Raw genomic sequence first — 23027 nt, forward strand, 5'->3', positions numbered from 1 at the left:
AGGATGAGAACCTTACCTGAAGCTGATTGAATGGAGAACAATCTGTAGAGTCCTCTGCGAAGCCACTGCTGTCAGAGTGCTGACTCGCTGTCCTTAACAGCTGATCTGTTTAAAACAACCAAACCCCAACTGTAATTGCTTTACAAATCACAGCCTTTCAAGACCAATCACATTCAATACAAGCTTTCCCTTTACAGCAAAGTAACATTAAGTGGATAATACAATTGCTTTTCAGATTCCACTTTGAACAAAACAGAGAAACAACTTGTTTGTTTCAAGCAAAATGTCTCTCACCCAAAGCCCTACTTGTGAAACTTCAAGCAGCAGTGGAAGAGAAACCATTTTTTACATTTTTCCTTCCTGTGCTGTAGTAAAAAACCTCTGCAGATATTGCCACTGTTGGAGTTTTCCTTTCACAAAACCGCATCACTGATTAATTCACACACAGGCAGTGGAAGAGTTGCTTTTGTGTTGCAAAGTACAGATTTGACACCTCTCCTGATCATGGGAGATACTGAAGATCACTGGTCTCCTACCAGCCTCCATCATCCCACCGACCCAAAGGGACAGCATCACATGGGCAGACAGGGCCATGTGGAGGACTCTGCCAACTGCTGGAGAGGGTCCTCCACTGGGCTAGCAGAGAAATGCAGAACATCCCTTACACAGGAATGGGCAATCTGCCAAAGCCCATTCCCAGTGCTCATTTTATACACAAGAGATAAGATCCTCCTGCTTGTTCCCTTCTACTCTCATTAGGTAAGCATTAAAATAGCCTAAAAAGGCTCTAAACCCCTAACTGCTTCCCAGGAGTGATTTCCTGTGGTGCAAGCACTGCACTCACTAAGCAGCTTTGCAGGGAGATCTCAGCAAGCTCTGCAGCACACTATTGCATGTATATCGTTCCTGACTGGGCACAGGAAGCACCCACCAAGTGCACCGTTTACCTTATGGCACCAGGAACATTTTACTCAGCTTGAGGTGGGCAACAACCTTACCCCACCTTTAGATCTCAGCAGAAGTATAAAATCTTGGAGATGGGAAGTAACTACAGTGGCCTGTAGCCCCAGACCCCTGCCACCTTCTCCTCTCGAGCCTTAGGCAAGAACTTGCTGCTATCTTCCTGAATGCAGAGTTTTGCCACAGTTAAATGTCATAGAATAATTAATCCCAGCTCATAGCTCAATGCATTGGCATGCATTATGAAAACTGCTGGATATTCACAACTGATTTTTTTTAGTATTAATTTTGATAAACATTTTACTAACACGGAAATAAGTAAAAGCCTGCACGGCCTGTGAACACCAGTAGAGGCAAACTGCCCACTTAGCTTCTATATCAGTGATGTCACACAGCTTTTAGGGAGTGCCTTTCAAATTGTGCTGCTGCTGTGTTATCATGGTAGCCACAATATCCTGCGATGACAAACAACTTTTCTACCTCAAGACAGACATCCCCACCCAACTCCCAGTAAAGACAATGGAAATTACTTCCCTGAGAACTGGATCTTATTAACTGCCCAATTCGATTAGTACAGCTGAAAGACCATGCCATGAACAGCTTGTCACTACAGCTGAAGCTGGGGGAAAGCTGTTACCCTTCTTCAAGGTGAATAGCTACCTAAGTTTGTTGCCAAACACTTTGGCCTCCTCTGTCTCTTTTCTTATCTGGTGAATTTTAATTTAAGAGGAAAAAAACACTACTGGTGAAAGCCTTAGCCTCTCTTAGGGAAGAGATCCCCATTAGTTCATATAAAGCAATTCACCAGTGCATGTGCTGGCATCTGTTTTCACATGCATGAACTTCATTACTGTTCAACAGAATACTGACCTGCCCCTTTTGCTTCCTTCTCAGTCAGTATTTCCTTTTCAGCTACAGAAAGGGAAATTACATCTATATGTTTTCTCAAATCAGTTCTTGGGCTTCTCAAAGACACAGTACTAAAGTTAAAATCAGTCTTTCAGATAATTTTCTATAGCACTGGTTAATTATGAACATGCTTTGACAGCCTTACAGGTCACATACCACCAGGCAAGGGATCAGCCCAGAGCAGTCATTCACACTGGCCTCATTTATCCATGGCAAGTGATGGGCACAGTATGAATAGATTCATACTGCCTTGGTTCAAACTAAGGAGACATCCCCCTTATACAGTTATCCCTTGCCTTCTGTGCTAGAGAGCTGCTAGGATTTTTTTAACATTTTAAAGCAAATCAGAAAACACATTTTCTGAGTAGTCATCTGCTACCACACCTTACCCTTGTCTTTCACAAGTTCTTAGAGTTCTCCACAACACCACTATGATGTAATGCAGTCAAAATTTATAAAGAGCTCTACTGAATCAGTAGTGAAATGACAAGGTTTGGTTCTGTAAAGACTGGAAATACCAACTAGTACACTGGGATATACAGATACATAATGGTATCCACCCTCTTGACAATACTGATCCAGCTACGTAGCCTATTCTAGAGCACCTGGATATCTCTCAGATTCAAGCAAACAAGGGTAAAATAGGAAAACACTTCAAAAAAAGCCACAGAGTTACATTTGACTCTTGACTAAACAGCCTCCTGGCAAAGGAGAATCTTAAGACAAGGAGTTTGCGATGAGATATGGCTCCCCTCTCTTCATCTCAAGTGCAGAAAATTCAGCACCAAAGATTGGTTTATAGGGGCCAGCCTGGGATCATCCCTTCCCTGTGTAACCCCAGCAAGGCAACTGTACCTTCTGCAAAAAGCTACCACTGCACAACACTGACTCTGCCACTCAAAGCTACTGTCAACACTACACAGAGGAAATCCTCTGAACTACTGGGAGGAGGCCAGGGGCAGAATAACAACGAAAGTGTGGAAGAAGGAACCAGTACAACAAACAAAACCAACAGGAACAATCAAACTCCCATCCCAGTTTAACAGAGCACAAATTAAAATGCTTCTTAGATTGTTGTTTTAAACTATATTAAAAAAAAGTCAAAGTATATTTAGGTATGAATATGTGTCCAAAAAAAGTGTGCATTGATAAATTAACTAAATAAACTGAAAATGTTCAAAACAAAGAACACATGATGAAGAAACAAGTCTGTGATTTACAAAACCTGAGACCAGATTCATCAGAGCATCCCTGTCAGGGAAATTATTAGTTCATCTATTGTAACGTAATAATGAGCTACCAGTGTCAGTCTCACCTCTTCTGAGTCATTCAACTGCTCACAAAGAAGAGGAGAAGAAATACGTGGAAACTGTCCATAAAGTTTTAATATTTGTTTCTTGTACCTGCACTGCTGGAAAAGTTCCAATGCACTTTGTATTTTATAAGATAATAATTAAATTAACATTCCCAACTTAACTATGAGGTATTTCATTATGGGATTAAACATCAGCTGTCCCTTCTTTGCATACTGATCACACCATGCACCCCAGCACTAACAAAACCAGCCCAATAGGAAGCCCTGCTGCAAAAACTCTCTGAGTCCCTGGGGATCTCCTTGCATCTGGACAGATAAGCACAGACTCCCACAAATACTAAATCTGTTCCAGATGTTTTCTTCTCACTCCCCCATCTCCAATCTCTTGTGGAGCTGCACCCACAGAAAGCTATAAATACAATAATATATTAAGGACAGGAAGTGCTGATGATGTGCTTTGTTCCCTTTCAAGGATTAAATTTGCAAAACCAATAACCACTTTTGACTATCGGTGTAGGAGCCTTAAAAGAGACAGGTCTGTGGCTAATCAAAATTTCACGCAGCCATGTTGATGCCAACACCAGACATTCATGAATTGCAGTGTCTTGAGAAAACTTTTTCCTCTAGGCATTGTGCCTCTATTTGTCTTGCTTTTGGGGCATTTTTTGGAATGGAAGGTGCTGCTCTATGATATATGTCAGTAAGAATTTTGGTTTTGCACTAACAAACCCTTCTACCAGATAACTTTGCAATACTCTTTGTTATAGTGAATATTTAGCAGCGCTGTATGTTTGCAAACTAGCTGCAGCTTTTCATTCTTGTGTTCCTAAAACAACTGAGATAAGAAACATGCTTTAATTGCAAGTCTAAGCAACAGTAGACTGTGTTGTTCAACAATAACAGTCAACAGTCAGCCAGACTATTTCAGTAGGAAAGAGAATCTCTTTTTTTTTTTTTATTTGAATACCTCACTTCTTATTAAAGGCCCTCTTAACATGCCTTCCAAACCCTTGTAAATTTCAGAGAAAGCATCCACAGCCCTCTGTGTACATGTAAAATGACACTGCAAGGCTTATAATAATCTGTACCAAAGAACACCAACCCTACTAATTGACAAAGAAATACCACCACATAAAAAAAGAAGTACAGAAGTATTCCTTCAGGGCAAGTATTCACCTGGAACAAATCTTTAGTTTATGTGTGCTTATGCACCATAGAGACAAAGCCACTGAAAAAGGGGGTTTGTATAAGGATTGTCAACTGAAATCACATTGCAACAGAGGACCTATGGTTGAATTTCATGCTGATCCCACCTCATGAGAGTGGCATTTCACATTCAGACACAATGGCCAGCATTTTTAATAAGTGACCACTAACTTTGGATGCCTTCTAACTTGGTGAATATCCACTCTCTGAGAAAGCAGGCCTCTATGTTTTCTCGTGTTGGACACCTTGCAAAAACAAAAGTTGGTTACAGTTTTTTTACATTTTGGGTAAGTTCTCCATCAAATGTTCTCCCTCTTGGCAACTTAACTGAAATCCACACAGAACAAAATCCTAAATTTTTCGCATCTTCCAGGTGAAATAAAATGCTGGTCTCAGACTAACTTTTAGCAAATGTGCAGGCATTGATACCCTTGTCAGATAAGTCATAGAAACTCTAGGCAATGCCTGCCTGATAATAAAGTGTCACCACTAATCTGTGCAAAGTGTATTCAGAAATAGGTGGGACACAGTGCCTGGGAAACAGGACCCAGCAGGGCCTGCTTCTGTCAGACTGAAGTTCCATTGTAACTGTTGGTACCTTTCAGCAAGTACACACAGAACCATCTCACTTTTCTTTGTTGTGTGATGGAAGAAGAGGATAAAATAACTACCAGGAGCAGAAAAGATTAAAAAATTATTTTTTCTCCTCCCTTACTGCAGCTCCTGGCTCCTTAACTTGGTTTTCTCTGAAAAGCTCTCCCTGAAGCTGGAGAGGCCAGGCAAACAGGAGACCTGCCCTATGAAGACTGCACCTCTTATCATGCAGTCATGTAAAGCAGGTGAAGGAAGGAGGAAGCGTGTAAGGAGGAAGTAGTGGGAACAGTTAGAGATTCAGTTTCTGGCAATCCTTAGTGGCCTGTGTTTGTAGCAGAGGAAGCTTAGTGAGCACCAGGCTGTGTAGTGCAGAACACTGATGAACAAGCAGCACAAGCTATCACCAATAACCAGGCATTGCCCTCCAACACTTAGTCCAGGGCGCGCTCAACCATGTCAATGCAATTCAGCTGACAGTTCACACGACTGTCAATTCATTTGTGCAAATAAGAGGATTTCTATTTCTTTAGACAGGTTTTTCTGCCTCTCAAGTATCTAGAGATGCTATTCATTTCACCAAGAAACTGCATGCATCTAAGCACCTCCCTAAGTGCAACAAGCTCTAGTTCCTCTTTAATTAAATGTATCAGCTAGAGAATGGACTTCACTTGTTCACACTGGGCAAAGTAACAATCCCAAAATAATCTTAAAAATCAGCTTTATCCCCCTCCCAAGCCATAAAACACATAAATAAGAATTTGAGATGAAAGCACAAACTAAGTGAACCACAACAGCCAGTGCACAGCGTTCTCCATGTGAGGGACTACAGTTTCCACGTGGGTGTAGAGACACTAGTTTTCTGTGCAGGCAGCCTGCAGACAGAGCAGTAGTGCATAGGAAAAAGCTGCATGTATCATGCAATTTAGGTTTAAAACAATGTAATTTCAGTTTAAATGGGTATCTTAAATTACAGGATCTACTAAGGCAAAAAAAATCCCACACAATCTGAATTAACATTTCAGGCCATCTGAACTATCATCAATTATACAAAAGTGAAAACAGCCAGTGAGGTTATAGGGCTGTTGTCTTGCCTGCAATTTGGTTGCCACTTTGTAGCAATGTTCTGTGATTTAGCTAAAAAAGAAACCCACTTCTTTTTTATTTCTAGAGGAAAAAAAAAAAACTTTAGAAGCTTAAAATATCTGAATCAGCCTTTCAGAGATGGAAGGACACTCAGCAGTCTGCTGTCCTCACAGAAGTTGCAGTCTACTCACCTTTCCTTGACTTGGTCACTGCTAGCTGATGTGTCGCTGAAACGTGAGGTAGATCCCCCTCTGTACTCTGGATCTGTCAGGAAGAGGACATTAATATTTTGTCAGGCCAACTGGAATATATTCCTGTGCTTAAGAATACCTAAGCTATACACACTGCACATGCAGGAGGAGGTTCTGGTGGTTTTTTCCTCCAATTGAACAGCCTGTACTGGTTGAAGGAACAAACTGTGATCTCCTTGAACCAACTTTCACCAGGCATTCAGCAATGCTCCTGGAGAAGAACCGTGACCCTTGGGCAGCACCTCCCACGCAGAGCACAGACCTCCCCTCCGGTTACCCACTGCACGCAAAAGACCTGGAAATCACATCCTGTGACAACACAGAGCTCTCAGTTCCTCTTTGACAAAACACTAAAATTACTGTGTAAAAACACCTCTGACCACCTTTACACTACTGTCTTTTTCCAGTCAGAACCCTTGGCCCTTCATTTGAATATAAAGAACAAGTACAATACATTTAGAAAAATGTATCGGGAGGTCAGCACACATGGACTGTCATCTGCTGTCCTACCAACTATTTCCTACAAGCCACCAGTCCTCCAGCAGAAGGATCCAGACCCAGCCAGAACCTACTCCAGACTTGACCATGCCGCTACTTGTAGAAATAATTCTTGTATCTTCCAGTAGAGAAAAGGAAGATAATGTATTCAGATCCATGCACGTTTCAACTGGGAAATTTAAAACTACATAAAAATGAATCCTTTCACTCAATAACTTTGTGAAACACAGTCTTATTAAGAAAGCAGTTCTCAGGCAAATGTTCAAACAATGAAAAGAATATGTCTAAAAGCTCAACAGGGAGACCTTTGTTTGGTTCAAAACCTAGAAAAAGTTCTCTCTTTTTGCATGTGATCCCAAAAAAATCCTAATGGATCACACGCAAGTCTACATGCACAACTCCCCTGTCCAATTATCCCCAACCCTTCCCTCTAATGAGCTGCCAGCCCACTTTCAAAATTATCATGCAAATGAATTTATTTCAATTTTTTATCAACTTAAAAATGTAAAAATCAATATACTGATGTTGATAAGCCAAAATAAGTATTTGGCTAAAGAAGAGGTTATATTTGCATTGATCTCATGTGTATAGCAGCCACAAGGATTCATTTTCTTAGTTACAAAGGTTTTCAGGAGTACTTGGCCTGAACTTTTTACCATTAGTAAGCGAGCAGCATTACTTTTGCATGATAAACAAAGCGGCTTCTGTTCTTTTAGGAGATGAAGGCTGTACCAAAGGGGTAAATCCTTATTTCATCCAAGTGCAGGGGAGCATAGAAGGCGCTCACCATTTAAGATTAGGAAAAATTTAGTTTGCGGTTTTTTTAACAAGGAACAGCAAGTAATCTTACAGATGCTTTAATAAAACTAGCCTTCCAGGAAATGTGTCTTGATTCTCTCAAACCTCCCAGTTTCTGATGGCTAAATTTGCAGCCCTCCAAAAGCTAATCTTCTTCTCATTTAAATACCATCCACCTCCTGTCCTTGGCTGGGAGACAGCATTCCAACTGTGTCCACAGCACGGTGCAGCTCCTCAAGCACACAGAAGTTCTTTCCCCATCCCTCCAGCCAATATTCATGCTGGTAAGTGACCTTCAGGACTGTCATTGGCCACCTCAGGAGTGGGTGTTTGGGGGAAATCCTGCCCTGACTCACTCCCCCACACTAGCTATCTTCACAGCTACAGACTTCCGAAGGGCACGCAAACCTCCAAGGCATTTGCAAGCCTTGGAAAGAACTTCCTTGATATATCTGTCATCTTTCTTATGCATAAGAATGCACTCCAAGCCAAGCTAGGAAAACAGGGGGAGGAGTTACTGTCACTGTTTCTAGTACAGTTTATTGTTCATTACACCCTGCTTAGAGACTCACAAAAATAAAATCACACTGCCAGGAATTGTTCTAAAATGTCTTCAGCAAAACTGAATCCCTCCCTCCCAGGGATCTGTAGGCAGTTGATAAGTATATAGTATATTGCATAACCAAAAATTCACCACAATTCTATCCCACATCATATGCTGTCTTGCCAAAACAGCTGTGTTTATGCCTGGCATCACTGCACAAAGTGTGCAACCAAAACTTCGCAAATGCATCGTACTTGCCCAGAATTCAGCGAGTCTTTACAGCCAACTTACTCTGAAGGAAAAATCCACACCTCTTTTTAATATACAGACATGTATATAAATGTATATAAAATACATTAATTGTTTCAGTTTTGCCCAAGGGTACCAAAAATGGATTTCTCCTCTGAAATATATGGCAAAATGCATTGCTGCTCAGTCCCATCCAATTGTGCCAATGCAAACATTTTTGTAGCTACACATCAAGCTGTACCAAGAAAATTATCTGGCTGAAAACTAAGCCAGGAAAAAGAAATAAATCAAAATACACTGAGTTTCTTTTTCCCCTCTTAACTGGACTAGTCCTTTGTTCTGGTTCAGTAGATGGCCACACAACATGTGGGTAGGACACACTGGAATGAACAAGTGCTAGGAACCACAAGAGGCTTGATTACCTTTTTTTTGCTTAATGACTGCCTTCAGCTACAACATTAGTTGATCTAGAAGAGCTTGTCATGACAATATGACACCAGACACAATATCTTCTAAATCATCACTTCATCATTCACTGTAAAATTCTGGGGCATTTCTATTCACTTGCTTTCTTAATTTCACCAATGAAAACACAGTATCCTTCATTTTATGTATCTATTTCACATAGACGAAAAACTTAACTACTTTTAACAGTCATGTTGAAATGTGCCACAAAAGCATCTACTCATTTAAGAATATTGAGACAGTTCTTACAATTTGAGCTGCAAGTCTATACAAAAATTGCATTCTTGAATCTGTAGGCTAGATGTTTACTAGCCTAATAAACAAATCACTTACAGGAACCTGGGAATTAAAATTCCTCTGGGACAATTATCAATATGAAAATGGATATCTGCATATATGAAGATGTTAAAAGACATCTAGCACAGACTTTGTAATTAAGCCATTGCCAAAAGTCATGTCACAGAGACCTTCAGTGTGTTAATTTCCAGAGAACAAATAAGTCAACTTAGAGTAGATCGTTATCAAAACCGAAAGTTGCACAAGATGAGAACTTCACCCTTCATGAAAGCCCCTCCTCTGTTTCACTGCAACAAAACTCCTGTTTTATTCACAAATGTAGCTTTAATAAACATCAATTAATACACTGAATTTACTTCTAGGCAACAAAAGTTATGATTTCTACTTAACAATTTAAGTAAAGTAAAAACTAAACACCCAAGGTTTTGCTGCATACAAAGCCTAACCTAGATTTACTTACACAGGGAAAACTTCCCAGGAGTTACACCAGTGATAGCAATTCTTTCTGAATTTGATTTAAAAAAAAACAGAATGAGAACTTTCCCACTGACTTAGGAACAACAGCAGCAGCAGCACTAAGTTACTTTATTAAGAGGATCAATTAGAGCAGCCTGCAACTGCTGAGAAAGCGCAACACTTAGAGAATTTAAAGTATTCCTGGAGAAAACACTGTCAACTGCACAGGAGGGAACATTCCTGTGCTGGCAGACAGGGAGTTATGTAAACTGTAAGCACAAAGAAAGTCATGTATCTTCACCCACCTCTTCCATCTCAAAGGAGTCCTTCTGCTGCAGCATTAGGTTCATTATGGACGGGTTTGCGAGGGGAGCGCAGGGGTCTCTACCTGGCGATGCCGCGGACAGTCTCTGTGTCAGGACACTGCTGTCGGAGGTGCTGGAACTGCTGCTGAGCCCTGGCGAGTCCAAAAGACCAGGTTCTTCGCACGGTCTATCCTGGGCACCGGCCAACCTGCCACCCTGCCCGTCTGCTGGAGGCACAGAACCCTCTTGCGCAGCAGGGAGGTGCACAGGTCTCTCTGCGTTTGCAGCCTTTGTCTGACTGCCAGCTATCTCCTCCTTTACAGTGGCCAAAAAAGAGGGACAGTCTTTCTTTTTAGGATATTTTGGCAATTTAGATTCATTTTTAACATCATTTTCCTCACTCCCTACTTCAGCTGGACTTTTCCCTTTTTCAACAGGCGAAGGACTTGTGGAGCTGCTGCCATCAGCTTGCTGTGTGCTGCACAGATTGAGTTTTGACAAGGTCTTCATTAACCGACTGGCTGTGTTGCTGCGATTCAGAGGGGGAGGGCTGGACGCCTCTTTGCTGGAAGACACTGAATTCATACTACCAATTTTCTGCAAAGGAGTCCCAGAGACTTGAGAATACAAAGAAGAAAAAGCATTGGCCACAGTAGTAAGCACTTCAATCTGACGAAAACGACCTGCACAGGAACGAAACACAAGGCATATCTGAAGAGGGAATTTTGATCATAACCTCTGCCCAACCCCAAAAACCTCCTCCTACTTTTATCAGGGGCCTCTAAGGCTGAATGAACACTTCCTAGGCCTGTAACATGAAAGTGATACCCTACTATGGAAAAAAAGAATCTTTGCTAAAGGCACAGGAACAGCATGCAAAGTTCTCCTGAATTAAATCAGTGGCGTATGTGTGTGAATGCAAGTTTATTTACAAAATGCTAGAAAGGAAGTGCTACTCACATTGCTCTCTCCAGCTACAACTAGACAAGGACAGCTATGCTCTCATTTAAGCAGCACTCATTACTGATCCAACAAAGCTCTTGTCCAAGTCCATGGAAATACTGCCCCAGATTTCAACAATGACAAAAACAGGTCACTGCCACCCAGAAAAAAAATCCCACCCAGGGACTGAAGAACACCAGAAACAGAGGGATATTGCTATTTTTTTCAGTGCTCTAAAGCTGCAACGGAAGAAAAGATGAGCATGATACAAACCAGAAGGCAGCATACCTTACAGGATGCCTTTTATTTCCCTCCCCCACTACAAACCCTTCCACGCATCCCAAGGAGTACCACCCTGGTGGTCATCTCTTGCCTATTTAAGACCAAGCAAGAGTTTTATTATGAATTCTGAATGGAATGTTGCCTTTAGGCTTTAACAGAGTTTTGCCAGAATATTAGATACACACCTCTTTTGGGGTTGTTTACATAGTTAATAAACTCATAAATAAACTGTGCTTCAAAAAACATACTTACTTGTTAAAGCAAAACTTGGATTTTCCACTTCCATGCGCTGTATTTGGGCATTCAAAAACACTTTGATATCTATCCCTCTGGCAAATGATGATGAATTAAAAAATCTTGCTGGAATTTTTGAAGCAATATCTGGTTCATCTCTTCCAAACCCAAGGTTATAGAGCACTTCTTCAGGATCTTCCTCATAAAGCTCCAGTAATTCAGAAACACTAGACAAATGAAAGATGTTAACCATCTACATGTCTCCTTCTAAGATCCAGTCCCTTCTATCAAACTGCCAACTCAGCCCAGTAACCACTTTGGTTTATTGAACTTTTGACTCCGACAACTCAGACTAGTTTTGGAAATAATTGTGGAGATCTCTGCATCTAAAGTTTTCATTCCCATCATGAGAGCCATTGGCCCAGACACATCACAGATCCAAACCCGTAATTTCTACAAGTCCTATTCTGCAGAGCTCAGATTTTAAAATGCCATTAAAAGTTCAGGTATTTTTAATATTTAGGTCCATTTGTTAGCATTTACTGAAAACCACAACAAAAGACAAACAGAAGTTTTCCAAGCAACCAAATGAAAATTCCCTTCTCAGCTACTAAATGCAGCAATGCACATAAAACAAGCCAAGTCCATTTAACTGAGAAACAGACCTTTTAAGCATAGTTTTACCTTGAAACAGTCGCGCTGCTTTTTCCCGAGCCGGTAGAGTTCATACTTCTCCCCTTCTGATGGAACTGCAGCCTCCTGTCCTTTGCCAGTACACCATTGCTGTCAACACAAACAGAGAGGACCCCTGCGATAAACCTCTTTTGTTCAGGGACTTGATTCTCTGTCTCACTGGAGAGCTAACCTGCCAGCACTGCTGAATTTCTCTTTTCCCCTTCACTGTTATCTGGTTTATATTATCCATGTCATTTATTGAAATACAGAAACAAAAGCAAACCCTGGGCCACCTCAGTAATAATGTACAGACGGTATGACTTCGAACGCAAATGCGAGCTGAGAAAACAACCCCTGATCTGCCCTTGCTGCCCCACCCTCCTTGTTCCCACCCTCCTCCAGTAAGGAAGCCCAGCCTCGGGTGAGCTGTCCTTGCCCTGCCTTTTCCTGCCTCCCCTGGGCCACTGCCTCCTCCAGCAGGACCACCCTCTCCACGCCTCGGGTACCCTGCTCACCCCAGCTGCCACCTGTCCGGACCTGGCTGGGGGAGCTGAAGAGGCTCCAGGCATGGGGAAATGAAGCAAGAGGAGCTCCAGCCCACACTGCTGGCCAGTCTCTTTCCCAATCCCAAACTATTTCTTCCCTGCATCTGGAGAAACTGCCTGAGCATTAGGTGGTATCCTGGGTTCAAACATACTTTTCCTGTTAATCTCTCTCAGGAACAAACTGTTCCCCCCCCGAACAGCCACGAAGAAACCAAAGGTGGCAGAGGATTCACCTAAGAGTGTATATTTATTTATGGAGCCCAACTCAGGAGTAATAGAGAAGATGCTTTCCACAGGGCTGTGCAGTATTCACTGAAGTCTCAGTGGGGTTTTAGTTTCAGCACATTTTATTTAGAAGCTCTAACCATCTTTCCTACCTCAAAATCATTTTTCCCCACTCCCAAAAGACATCTGCTGTGACAGGCAAAACTAATTTTCCCTTGAAATTTCTGAAACAGTGAGCAATCAGTGAGGCAAAGAAGGTTAATCATGCTACATTGCTAAGATTTGTCATTTCTCTGTTTTCCTCCTGCTACTCCAAAATCTATGTCAGGTCTGCTGAAAGAATATAAAATCTTATTTTTTTTTTCTGCACCTCCTAACGACTCTGTGTTATCTGGATCACTTCCTTCACTCTCATGTAAACAGACATGAGCAGAAGAGCTTTAGCTCTGTGGAAGCCCCTATGACTTATACTACTCATTCTCCCCCCTGCCCTTCAGTATCAATATTCCTCTGAAGTAAACAAACACAAAAAAAAGATGCTTACCATGTTTCTGCTTGGGTATCACTCCGTAGATGATTAGCTGCAGAGAAAGAAGAAGTAGTTATATCCAAACCTCTTCAGAACTACACTTTTCACAATCAGTATGAAGAAGCAGACAGTGAGCATGTTTACCAACAGTCCTGCATAAACCAGATTTTACTTCTTTCATATAAATGTGACTGTCAAGGGTTTCTAGTATACGGCTGATATAAAAATGATCTGGTTTATTAAAGCTCTGTTTAAAATTAAGTTTCATATGGGCACATGTTTACATACTGTCATTAATCTTATTACATGAAATTTAAATTGTGATAAGCTGGTAATTGTTATATAAACCATTTATTGCTTTGCAACTGAAGACAAGATTACCAGCTGCAGGGCTGTTCCTGGGTGGGAAGGGGAGGAGGACAAGCAGGCATGCAAATATTACTCCAGTTGAGAAAGTAAAGAATATAAGAAAGGCAGCTGGCCCCATGGCCAAGTGCTGAGACTATTTATTCATCTTTTCATCAGCAAAGTGGGGCAGGGCCCTGGCTGCCTGAGCTGTGCAATACATGGACCAGAGCTCAGTGAAGCCCTTGGTGCTGATGGGGCCAGCAGACGTTGATAGGGCAGGAGGGATAGTTGATAGGGCTCAGAGTTGATAGCCTCAGAAGGGAGGCTGTCTGCCAGGTACCAAACACCTGGTCACCAGGCTGACAGGGAAGTCAGCACTTTCCACAGCTGGATCACATGGGAATGTTACAGGCAGCATTATTTTTTTCAGAACTGAACTTCAGACTTAAATTATGGGCTCCCCAAAGAGGCAACTCAGCATTAACAACTTGTCCCAGGAGACAAGCAAGGAGCATGTATCTGTTATAGCAGCCCTCAGAATCAGCTATGAAAAGGGTGATGTCACAAACTGCCAGGAAAACCCTGCATCTTGACCCACTGTGGCAGGAGGCTAAAGTCAGCAACTGTGAGTAAAATGTGGAAACCTCTCAACCTCTCTCTTGGTTTCAGAGGCATCACAAAGAAATGTATGCAAAGGAATGTATGCAAAACACAGATCCCACATCTCTTTTTTTTTAATATTCTCGCCTATAACATGAAGGTAAGCCTATCTGTAAGGATTATCCAGTGACTAAGCTGAACAGCTGAACCATGGGTTTTACCAGCTCAGCAGTGGGCTGGGGTTACAGGTCCCTGCCCCATGCCCTCTGCACCATTCACACAGGGCTCTGGCTTGCATCTGGACTCAGGCAGTCACGGCTGCACAAGGGCAGGCCATTCATCCCAGCCTCAAAGGGGCTGTCTGTCTGGCAGGGCACGCAGCCCTGCTCCAAGCAGCTCTGTTGTCCCCTTGTTCTAGGATGGGAAGCAAAGCCCAGCAGAAACACCCGCATCAATACCCAGAAAAATCAACCAGCAATTCTAGTACTGGGGTCTTTTCATCTGAACAAGCTAAATCATGCTAAAGACCCATGAAATCCAGAAGTCCTTGGAAACTATAAGGAGAAAAACTGAAAAGAAAAAAGTGACATGATGTACTAAAATCCACTAATTCTTGTGTTCTTGGTCATATGCTCAGACCCTTGGATTATCATTACACAGAAATTTTTTCCTATGAAATCTTTGTACTGCAGGCAATCTAACAAGTGGAAAAGACTGTCAATAGGAAAATTTAATCCTATTTCATCTACTGCAATAGGAGACTCATTTACTACTTTTCCATCAATATCAGATCAAGATCATTACCAGATAAACTTTTCTCCTTAGAAGTCTTAAATCTTTAAAAATTAAAGATATTTCCTTCCTCCAGGTCTTATCCCACTCTGACACTACTGGCAAAACTAATGTGGAAGAAAAGGGCTTTCTATTACACCAGTTCTGGCACTTAGCAAAAGATGTAATTCAAAAATATTAAAAGCTAAACTGGGAGTTTTGCCTTTTTTTTTTTTTTTAAACACTGAAAGCAGATAATGACTTACATCCCCTGTCCTACAGATAACCCCAGGATTTTACAAGATGCTGCTGTTAGAACAGAATCCACTGTGCTTTTGCTAGCTCGTTTATGGACACCTCTGATCTATGATCAGCATCAAGGCTAGAAGTCTTTTTCGCAAAGTCCACAGGGAGCAGCCACATCTCCTTCCCCTTAAAAAAGGGAAGAGAAAGAAAAGGCAAGCAGCTAGCAACAGAAGAGTCTATATTGTGGTTGATCAAAATACTCAGCTTTGGTGCTTTTCACTTTTAAAAGCACTTAAGAGATTTGCCTCTTGGCTGACAGAATTTCATTCCTCCTTTCAGAAGCTCACACATGCCACTCCCAAGGGATTCAGTGGAAGTGGGGCATGCCTGGCTGCCAAGAGTAACCCATGGACAAGAAGAGCAAGTAGGAGAAATCATTTTCTCACAGCCTTGGTAAGTGCTCCAGACTGTCCTGTCATCATGGGTATTAAAATGAGAGGGCAGAAGCAAATTCAGGGCTGCCTCTGACCTTTGGGTCAGAGACCCAGAGTGTTTAACTCTAGCAATAATCTAAATAACTTCAAAAAGCAAATCTTCCTGCATTTTTTGTGTGCTTCATCCTGATTTTCTAGCCAATGCTGTCCTTCAAAATAAAAATCAGATGACTGAGTATAACTTTTTTGGCTAGAAAAAGAGTCATAATCTGCCACACCCACCTTCGGCTCCCAGGGATAAGTCATCTTCAAAACTTCCTCCATTTCTCACCAGCATGCCTGAAAACATACAGTTACCAGCTCAACAACTATAATGCTCCAATGTTTTCCTTCCAGCTGCTTATCTAAAGATATTAGCAAGACACTTCATTTGATACAAGAAATAACTAGACTTTATTTACAATCCCTGCATTACTCATGCAGTTAAAATGTATTAAGAAGCAAGAAGTTACATTTCAGAACACAGCAAAATGATTTTGAAACAGAACAACTACAACACTGCTTTGGTTTTGCACTCAGAAACACCTCCAAGTCAACATGTGAGCAAATTAACTTCAAGAGGGAACCTGGAGGTACCACTCAGCATAACTGTGCCTTCGGCTGCTGTGTTATCTATCCTCCAGACATCTTACCAGGAGAATCCAGAGTTTGAGTCCAGCTGGGACATTCCCCTCTCACCTTCCTGTACCAGATTAGGAGCTAAAGTGAAGACTTCAGGCACAGCAAGTAATTCTTCTTCACCCTGTCACTACCTGCACATTCCCACTGTACTTTGAACTTTAGTATTCAGACCTGCTCGGATAGTAAAATTTTCAGGTGTGGCAACCACAGTTATTAGAGGCAGAGACTGCCTAATGCTCTCCAGTTTGCAGACAAAATCACCTCCCTGTTTTGCACATCTGGAAGTTTTTTTTTAGAGCTTACTAAGATCTCCAGAAAGACTTATTCAGGTTCTTTCCCCCCTTCAGTTTCTCAGGCACAATTGCTCCACTGTGAGAATAACTTTGCAACACCAACCCGGCTTTGGTTTGCTACTAAAGACACCAGGTCTCACATGAATGTCCTTGAAAACACAGTTTCCAGCAAAAGAGATTTCAATAGGTAAAGTCTTTCCTTACCCTTCAACAGAGGATTGCTTTGCTCATCCAGGGAGGCTCCCAGAGGCGTTCTGAAACCACAGAAGAGATTAACACTACTTAAAAAACTTGCTGCTTCATGTCCTTCCTTACAGCATGTAACAAGCTTGTGATAGCAGCAGTTGTCCCTCCCTCCCTCCTTCCCTCCCTCCGCCCCCACAAAGCACAAACATCTGACGACTGGCAATAACTTCCTAAACAATCCCCAGCCCTCTAAATAAATACACCTTGCAGAGAAAAACAACAAAACATAATAACTGCAAAGCTCAAACACCTTCAGGGGCAGCAGCCCCTGCTGAGGAATATCAGGGACTACTCAGCAAAACACCCAGAAAAAACAAGCATAAATTTTTGAATGGATTAATTCAAGCTCATTTATGCAGCAAAAACTGTTGCCATTTTTCTACACATTTAAAACTTCTTGGAGAGAGGGGTGAAAAGTTGTATTTGATGATCAGGAAGAACCAAGATGAAAAAGTCTTGACAGCTATGTTAGCTGTCACTTGCCAGTTCTGATGCTTTACAGGCTGTTCACACTAGTTCTTTTTTGGATGATCCCTCCCATAGCTGTTGCCTGAAGGGCAGGGGATTTGCTGAACCTCATGGTGCTTTAAAGGAGCAACAGAAGCCTCACAAATGACAGGTCCAATCCCACTCTGGGTTCACACTGTATTTGTTGACACTAACTAGATGCTTCCACATCTTGTCTCTCAGACATGTTTAACCAAAGTCTTGTCACTTCTAAGTAGCACAGCATTAACTTTCAAAGCTCAAAACAAATTCAAAAATATAATACTCATAAAGAAGGGAAAAGCAGATGATTTATGCACCTAAATTATGTATGTTTCATTTGGATTTTTAATTAGACAAACACATAAACCTGCCTGAAGACCTGAAAGAAACAGTGCTCTGATACAGTATTTATTTTGGTGCCATAGCCAAATTAAGCAAGGAAAGTTTGCATCTGCTTTCTAACAGACCTTACACTTCACAACCTTATTTTTCTTTCCCCTCTGAACAGAGCTCACTCTCTCCAGATGCAGCCTGCTGATACGGAGCAAGCTCACTTCAACACGATTTCTGCAAAGCAAAGCCCTGCCGTGGTGGGACTCCAAGGCAAACAGCCAGAGCATAATCCAGGTGCATTAGCATATTCCAGGTGACAGGACACACTCTGCCGAGGCTCACATCTCCTGCATTTCTCGATGTCTGTCCAGTCAGACTGTAAAAAACTTATTGTCTAAACCTGTCAGGCTACAAGAAGCCTTATGTTCTCAGGTAATAACTGTGCTGGATTTTTACTCCCTGGCTCTGATGGGTGTGCTCCCAGCCTTCTCCCTCTCCTTCCCTGGTGGCTGCTCCCATGGCTCTATGTTTTCTATGTAGAAACTTGCTGGCATTGACTTTGACAGCCAAGGTCAGTGCTGCATGCAGTGGCTGGCAGTAAGCAGTAAAACCATCCAGCAAAGCTGGCATTTTCCTTTCGAAATTAAGTCTGTCACCATTACAGTACATTAGCAGCTACCAGAACAGCATCCTTGTCAACCACCTGCCCTACCTACATGGGTGCACATAGCTGCCACACACCCCCTGCCTTTGAAAGACTTGCTCTTAAGAACTAGACAAAACATGAGTTTAAACAATGGGGAAGTACACACAAAAATCCTTGCGGACAACAGCACGGATCGCTCTGCCTTTCTGCACCAGGCTGTTTTCCACCAGCCAGGCCCATGGTTCTGTCTCACAGCAGCCCTGTGCACTTAGGAATGTTAGGGCTGGGGGACCCTTCCCCTTGCTGTGCCCTCAGGATGGGGTGTCCCTGCCTCACACAGCCTCAAGGCTTCCTCTCATCCCAGAGCTCTGTTTGTTCAGCCACCAGTTGTGGTCGGGTGGTCTCTCAGAACAAGACAAGGATTTTGCACTCTGCTGTGGAAGTGTTTAAACCTCAGCTTTTAAAACCGTATCTGGGCAGAAGCCATGTTTATTTTAAACTTGAAGCAAAAAATCTCTTCTTTCTGAGGCATTTCAAGAACTCACTTCCTGCATATCTACAGGAGATGGCTCCTAGATACCTCACACATCCCCTGTATTACTGGCAGAGTTTAAATATATTCAATCAAAATAGTACATGTCATCATAATAGTTGACAAAAAATTTTCTTTTTATCTATCGCTATAATGCAAACACTTGCTTCAACTTTTATGAGCTTTCTCATTACTTCAAAATGCCTTTTCAAAGTACTGGGGAGAGAGAAAGAGAGGCCTTTTTCAAAGGTATGCGATTCCCAAAACGTGAATGAACCAGAGACTTTGAGTAACATCTGACAATTTTTATGCCTCCATAATTCTTAACACAGTATGATAAATACTTGCTCTTTTGCTTTTGGGGTTTGCTGCTAGTTATTTCTTTACAAAAAGCCCAAAACAACAAAATGGGTATCTGTCCAGGTAAATAACATGGGAAATTAGGAACCCTCCTCTCAAGCAGATGTGAAACAGAGATGCCAAGTAATAAAAGCCCCAAACCACTAACATAAATATCAAAGGATAGCTAGTAATTCTTTTTTATCCATATTAGAACACAATTGATGCCTTTAGAAACAAACAAAGGAATACAACTTATAAGTAGATCTATTTATGCAGTGGGTTGATATTAAGGTTTTTTGTGCTGCTGCCAACTCAAACCAGAAAATGAGATTTTAAAAGTGCCAATTTTCTTCTGATTTCACAAACACATACAGAAACTCAGAAAATGCGAAGGACTACTTTTAGAAAACATGTAACAGAGAAAATATTGTACGCAGTAACTGAATCTTCATTTGTAGCAATAGCTACATGGTAACTTGTTATGGAGCTAACTTGTAAGAATAAGGTTGGGCCATGAACCAGAAATAGAAGCTCTGTTTGTGTATGCCCACACTTTTTAGCAATCAAAGCTTGACAGCAAAACTAGTGTTATTAAACAAGTAAGAAATTTCAGAGCGAACGACTTACAAATTGTAAATTTCACAATTGTTATTTTTAAACAAAGCATTGTAGTATCTGCAGGGCTATTCTGTCCTCTGTTAATGCTGTCCTCTTTTCCTATGTACATTGTTACCAAGGATTCTATATATACAATCACTTATAATACTGCCACTTGAATTATCACTTTACTGCACATGCTAGCAACTGTTTGCATATACATTAGGCACAAAAAATTAAACTATTCTGCAGTTTAAAACATAAGGAACTGTGCAGCCCTTCACAGGCAGCTGGGATTGCATCTTCCGGGCATGAACCACACACGCTGGCACCCTGCACGCCATAGAGCAGAGGCTAACGCCTGTCTGAATAGCATTGATTGGGAAATCTGGTTTTAAAAGTCCTTCTGAGGAGAACACAAGACTCCTGTGAAAAGACTTACAACAGTAAATAGCTGTACTTTAAAAGGCTACTGTGGAAGGAGAGCAACAGGTTTCACAAACACAAATTACCTAAATTTGTGTTTCTGTATTAGCAAAAGAGTTAACTTGTGCTTCATTTGTTATTTGTAAAACAAGATTCCCATATTTTGGGAACCAACCGCCAGAGATGCAAACACATTCCACAGAATGTGTGGTGCCAGTTTTAACAACAGATAGTTACCAAAGCACGGGTATGAAACTGCAAGCTTTTGTTATCACCCAAGATTTTTGGCCATCAATTAGATGTTCATGTTGTCAGTTTGCAGCTTTACGCTATTCCTTAAATTCTGTATGGAATTGTTAACGACTACAGGGCCAGGGAAGGTTCTAGACAGAAATCCTGCAGATTTAGACATAGTGGCAGTGCAGCATTAGGAAGAGTATCACCCCCAATGGCCTCTTTCCCCTCCAGTTCTTACATTTTTTGCCCTTCCCACTCAAAAAATACTTCTAAGAAAGCACTGAATTCATAATACCGATTTTAAGAAAACTGTTTAGTAAACCAACAGGATACCAGATCTGAGGTAAAGTCAGAAAATTTGTCTCCCTTTCTAGCATTTTAGAAGATGGTCTCTCAGGTCTGAACATTATATTTCAGTACGATTTCAAGCCTGTAGCTGCCAACACCCTATCCAAGGCACAGCCTATAAAGAAGAAAACTATATGGAGGATCCTGTAGCTATAAAACAGCCCACACTTCAGTTACAGAGTAAGATCAGTCAGCTGCTTACCGGATCAAGAGATCACAAAGGCATAACTAATCTCAGTGGTAAATTCTTGCCTTAACGTAGCTGTTCTTAAAAGGAGACAGAAACCAGAAATATCAAAGAGCAGAGGTCTTGAAATGTCATTGTAAGCTACTGGAAAGCTAATTGTTAGCTTCTCCCCATCAACTCTGCCTCCAAGGGCTGTTAGGACTGAATGGAGAAAAAGGACAAAAGCAGCTGCTTCTGATGTAGCATTTGTGCGTTTATGTGACTGAGGATAAAGAAAAAGTAATTCCACCAATACCTGTTCTAAACACCAATGATTATTTTGCAACAGTAATAGAAACGCAGACTACATATACCATGCCTCAAGTTAAGGATAGAAGACATTAAGAGACACAGATAAATCAAGTTAGTCTAAACTGTGGCATCACTCCTGAAGGCCCATAAGCACAGGAGCCATGCCGCGGAAGCACCGTTTCTTGAAATCTGCACCAAAAACCAGGCAAGGAAACAGTGGAAGCTTTAAACTGGAGCCCCTCGGTGAGAACCACTGCAGCTTCTAAAGTAACGCTGCCTTCCTGACGCTCTGCTGAGTTCCTCCCCCGGCGGCTGAAAGCCGTCAGACTCAATAATGAGACGCCAAGCAGCGACGCGGTGCCGAACGCCAGCTCCCCTGTGGCCATGCGGGCTCGCGGCGCTGCTCCCGGCGCAGCCCGGCCGGAGAAGCGGCCGTGCGAGCGCTGGTGCCCGCTCCGCTCCGCGGCCATGCGCGCCGGGGCCGCCTCCCTCCCTCCCTCCCTCCGCGCCGCGGGCGCTGCCCGGGCCCGCCGCCGCAGCGACCCGCCGGCGGGAGCACCCACCTGCAGTCCTTCAGCCATATCGCGATCTTCTCGTTGGGAACGCTGTGACAGCCTTAGGGGCAGAGCAGGAGAGAGAAGCCGACAGTCAGTAACAGCGAGACCGCCCCGCGGGGGTCCCGGTAGCCCGCGGGCTGCTGCCCCCGGCACTGACCTGCTCCTGCGGCCAGCGGCAGCTCGCCGCCGCCGACATCCTCCTCCTCCTCTTCCTCCTCTTCTTCCTCCTCCTCCTCCTCCTCGCCGCGGGCCAGCGCTGCTGCCGAGAAATCCTCCGCTTCCGACGCCTGCCAGGAGTCGCGGCTCTTGGCCCAGGCCTTCCTCTTCTGGGTCGCCCCTTGCCACTCCTCCGCCGCCGGGGGCTGCTCCATCGGGGCGGTGGCGCCGGCGGGGGCTTCACACCGGGAGGCGAGTGCCGGAGAGAGCCAGCCTGCCGGGCGAGCGGAGATGTGCCGTCCGTCCGCCCGTCCGGGGGCCGCGGGGCTGCCGGGGGGCGCGGGGCCGCCGTCCGCACAGCCCCCGGGAGCGCGGCCGCCCCTCCCCGCGCTCACACGCCGGCCCGCCCCCAGACCCGGTCACCGCCGCCCCCCGGCGCCCCCGGACGGGCGCTCCCGGCCGCTCCCGGCCCCGCAGGTGTCAGCCCCGGCCCGCCGGCGTCCGGGGACAGCGGGCGGGCCGAGCTCGGGCGGGCCGGCTGCCCGCGGTACTCACATGTCGCGCCGCGGCGAGGCGGCGGCGGAGGCTGCGCCCGCCCGGGCTGCGGGCGGCGGCGGCGGCGGCTCTGACTTCCTCATACCGCTGCGGGACGAGAAAACTCGGCGGCCACGTGACGGCGGCGGGGCCGGCGGCAGAGCGCGGCCTCCCGCCGGGGCCGGGCCGCCGTCTCGGGGCCGGGATGCCGGGCAGGGATGCGGGGCCGCTGCGGCAGCGCGGCCCCTCGCGGCCCCTGCCCGGCCTGGGCAGGCTCGGAAGGGCCGCCCGTGGCCTGGGCCCGTAAAGGACGTTTCCAAACTAAAAAAGATACAGAGCAGCGAAGAGGGACTTTGCAGGGTTTTATCCTG

The 23027-nt window shown here is 43.6% G+C and overlaps 1 protein-coding gene across 1 annotated transcript in view; it reads right to left on the minus strand.

The window, feature by feature from the left end:
• Nucleotides 1-22745, minus strand: part of ITPRID2 (ITPR interacting domain containing 2) — a 40374-nt gene extending 17629 nt beyond the window's left edge. Inside the window, exons 1-11 of the mRNA XM_053982274.1 lie at nt 22678-22745; nt 22124-22396; nt 21973-22024; nt 16940-16989; nt 16044-16100; nt 13378-13414; nt 12073-12171; nt 11407-11615; nt 9931-10613; nt 6259-6331; nt 17-105 (exon numbers count right to left, since the gene is read on the minus strand). Coding sequence (XP_053838249.1) covers nt 17-105; nt 6259-6331; nt 9931-10613; nt 11407-11615; nt 12073-12171; nt 13378-13414; nt 16044-16100; nt 16940-16989; nt 21973-22024; nt 22124-22337 — 1563 coding nt within the window. The 5' untranslated portion in view covers nt 22338-22396; nt 22678-22745. The remainder of the gene's footprint in view (nt 1-16; nt 106-6258; nt 6332-9930; nt 10614-11406; nt 11616-12072; nt 12172-13377; nt 13415-16043; nt 16101-16939; nt 16990-21972; nt 22025-22123; nt 22397-22677) is intronic.
• Between the last annotated feature and the right edge of the window lie 282 nt (nt 22746-23027).

The sequence above is a fragment of the Vidua macroura genome, chromosome 7, assembly GCF_024509145.1.
Source record: "Vidua macroura isolate BioBank_ID:100142 chromosome 7, ASM2450914v1, whole genome shotgun sequence".
In the NCBI taxonomy this organism is placed as follows: domain Eukaryota; kingdom Metazoa; phylum Chordata; class Aves; order Passeriformes; family Viduidae; genus Vidua; species Vidua macroura.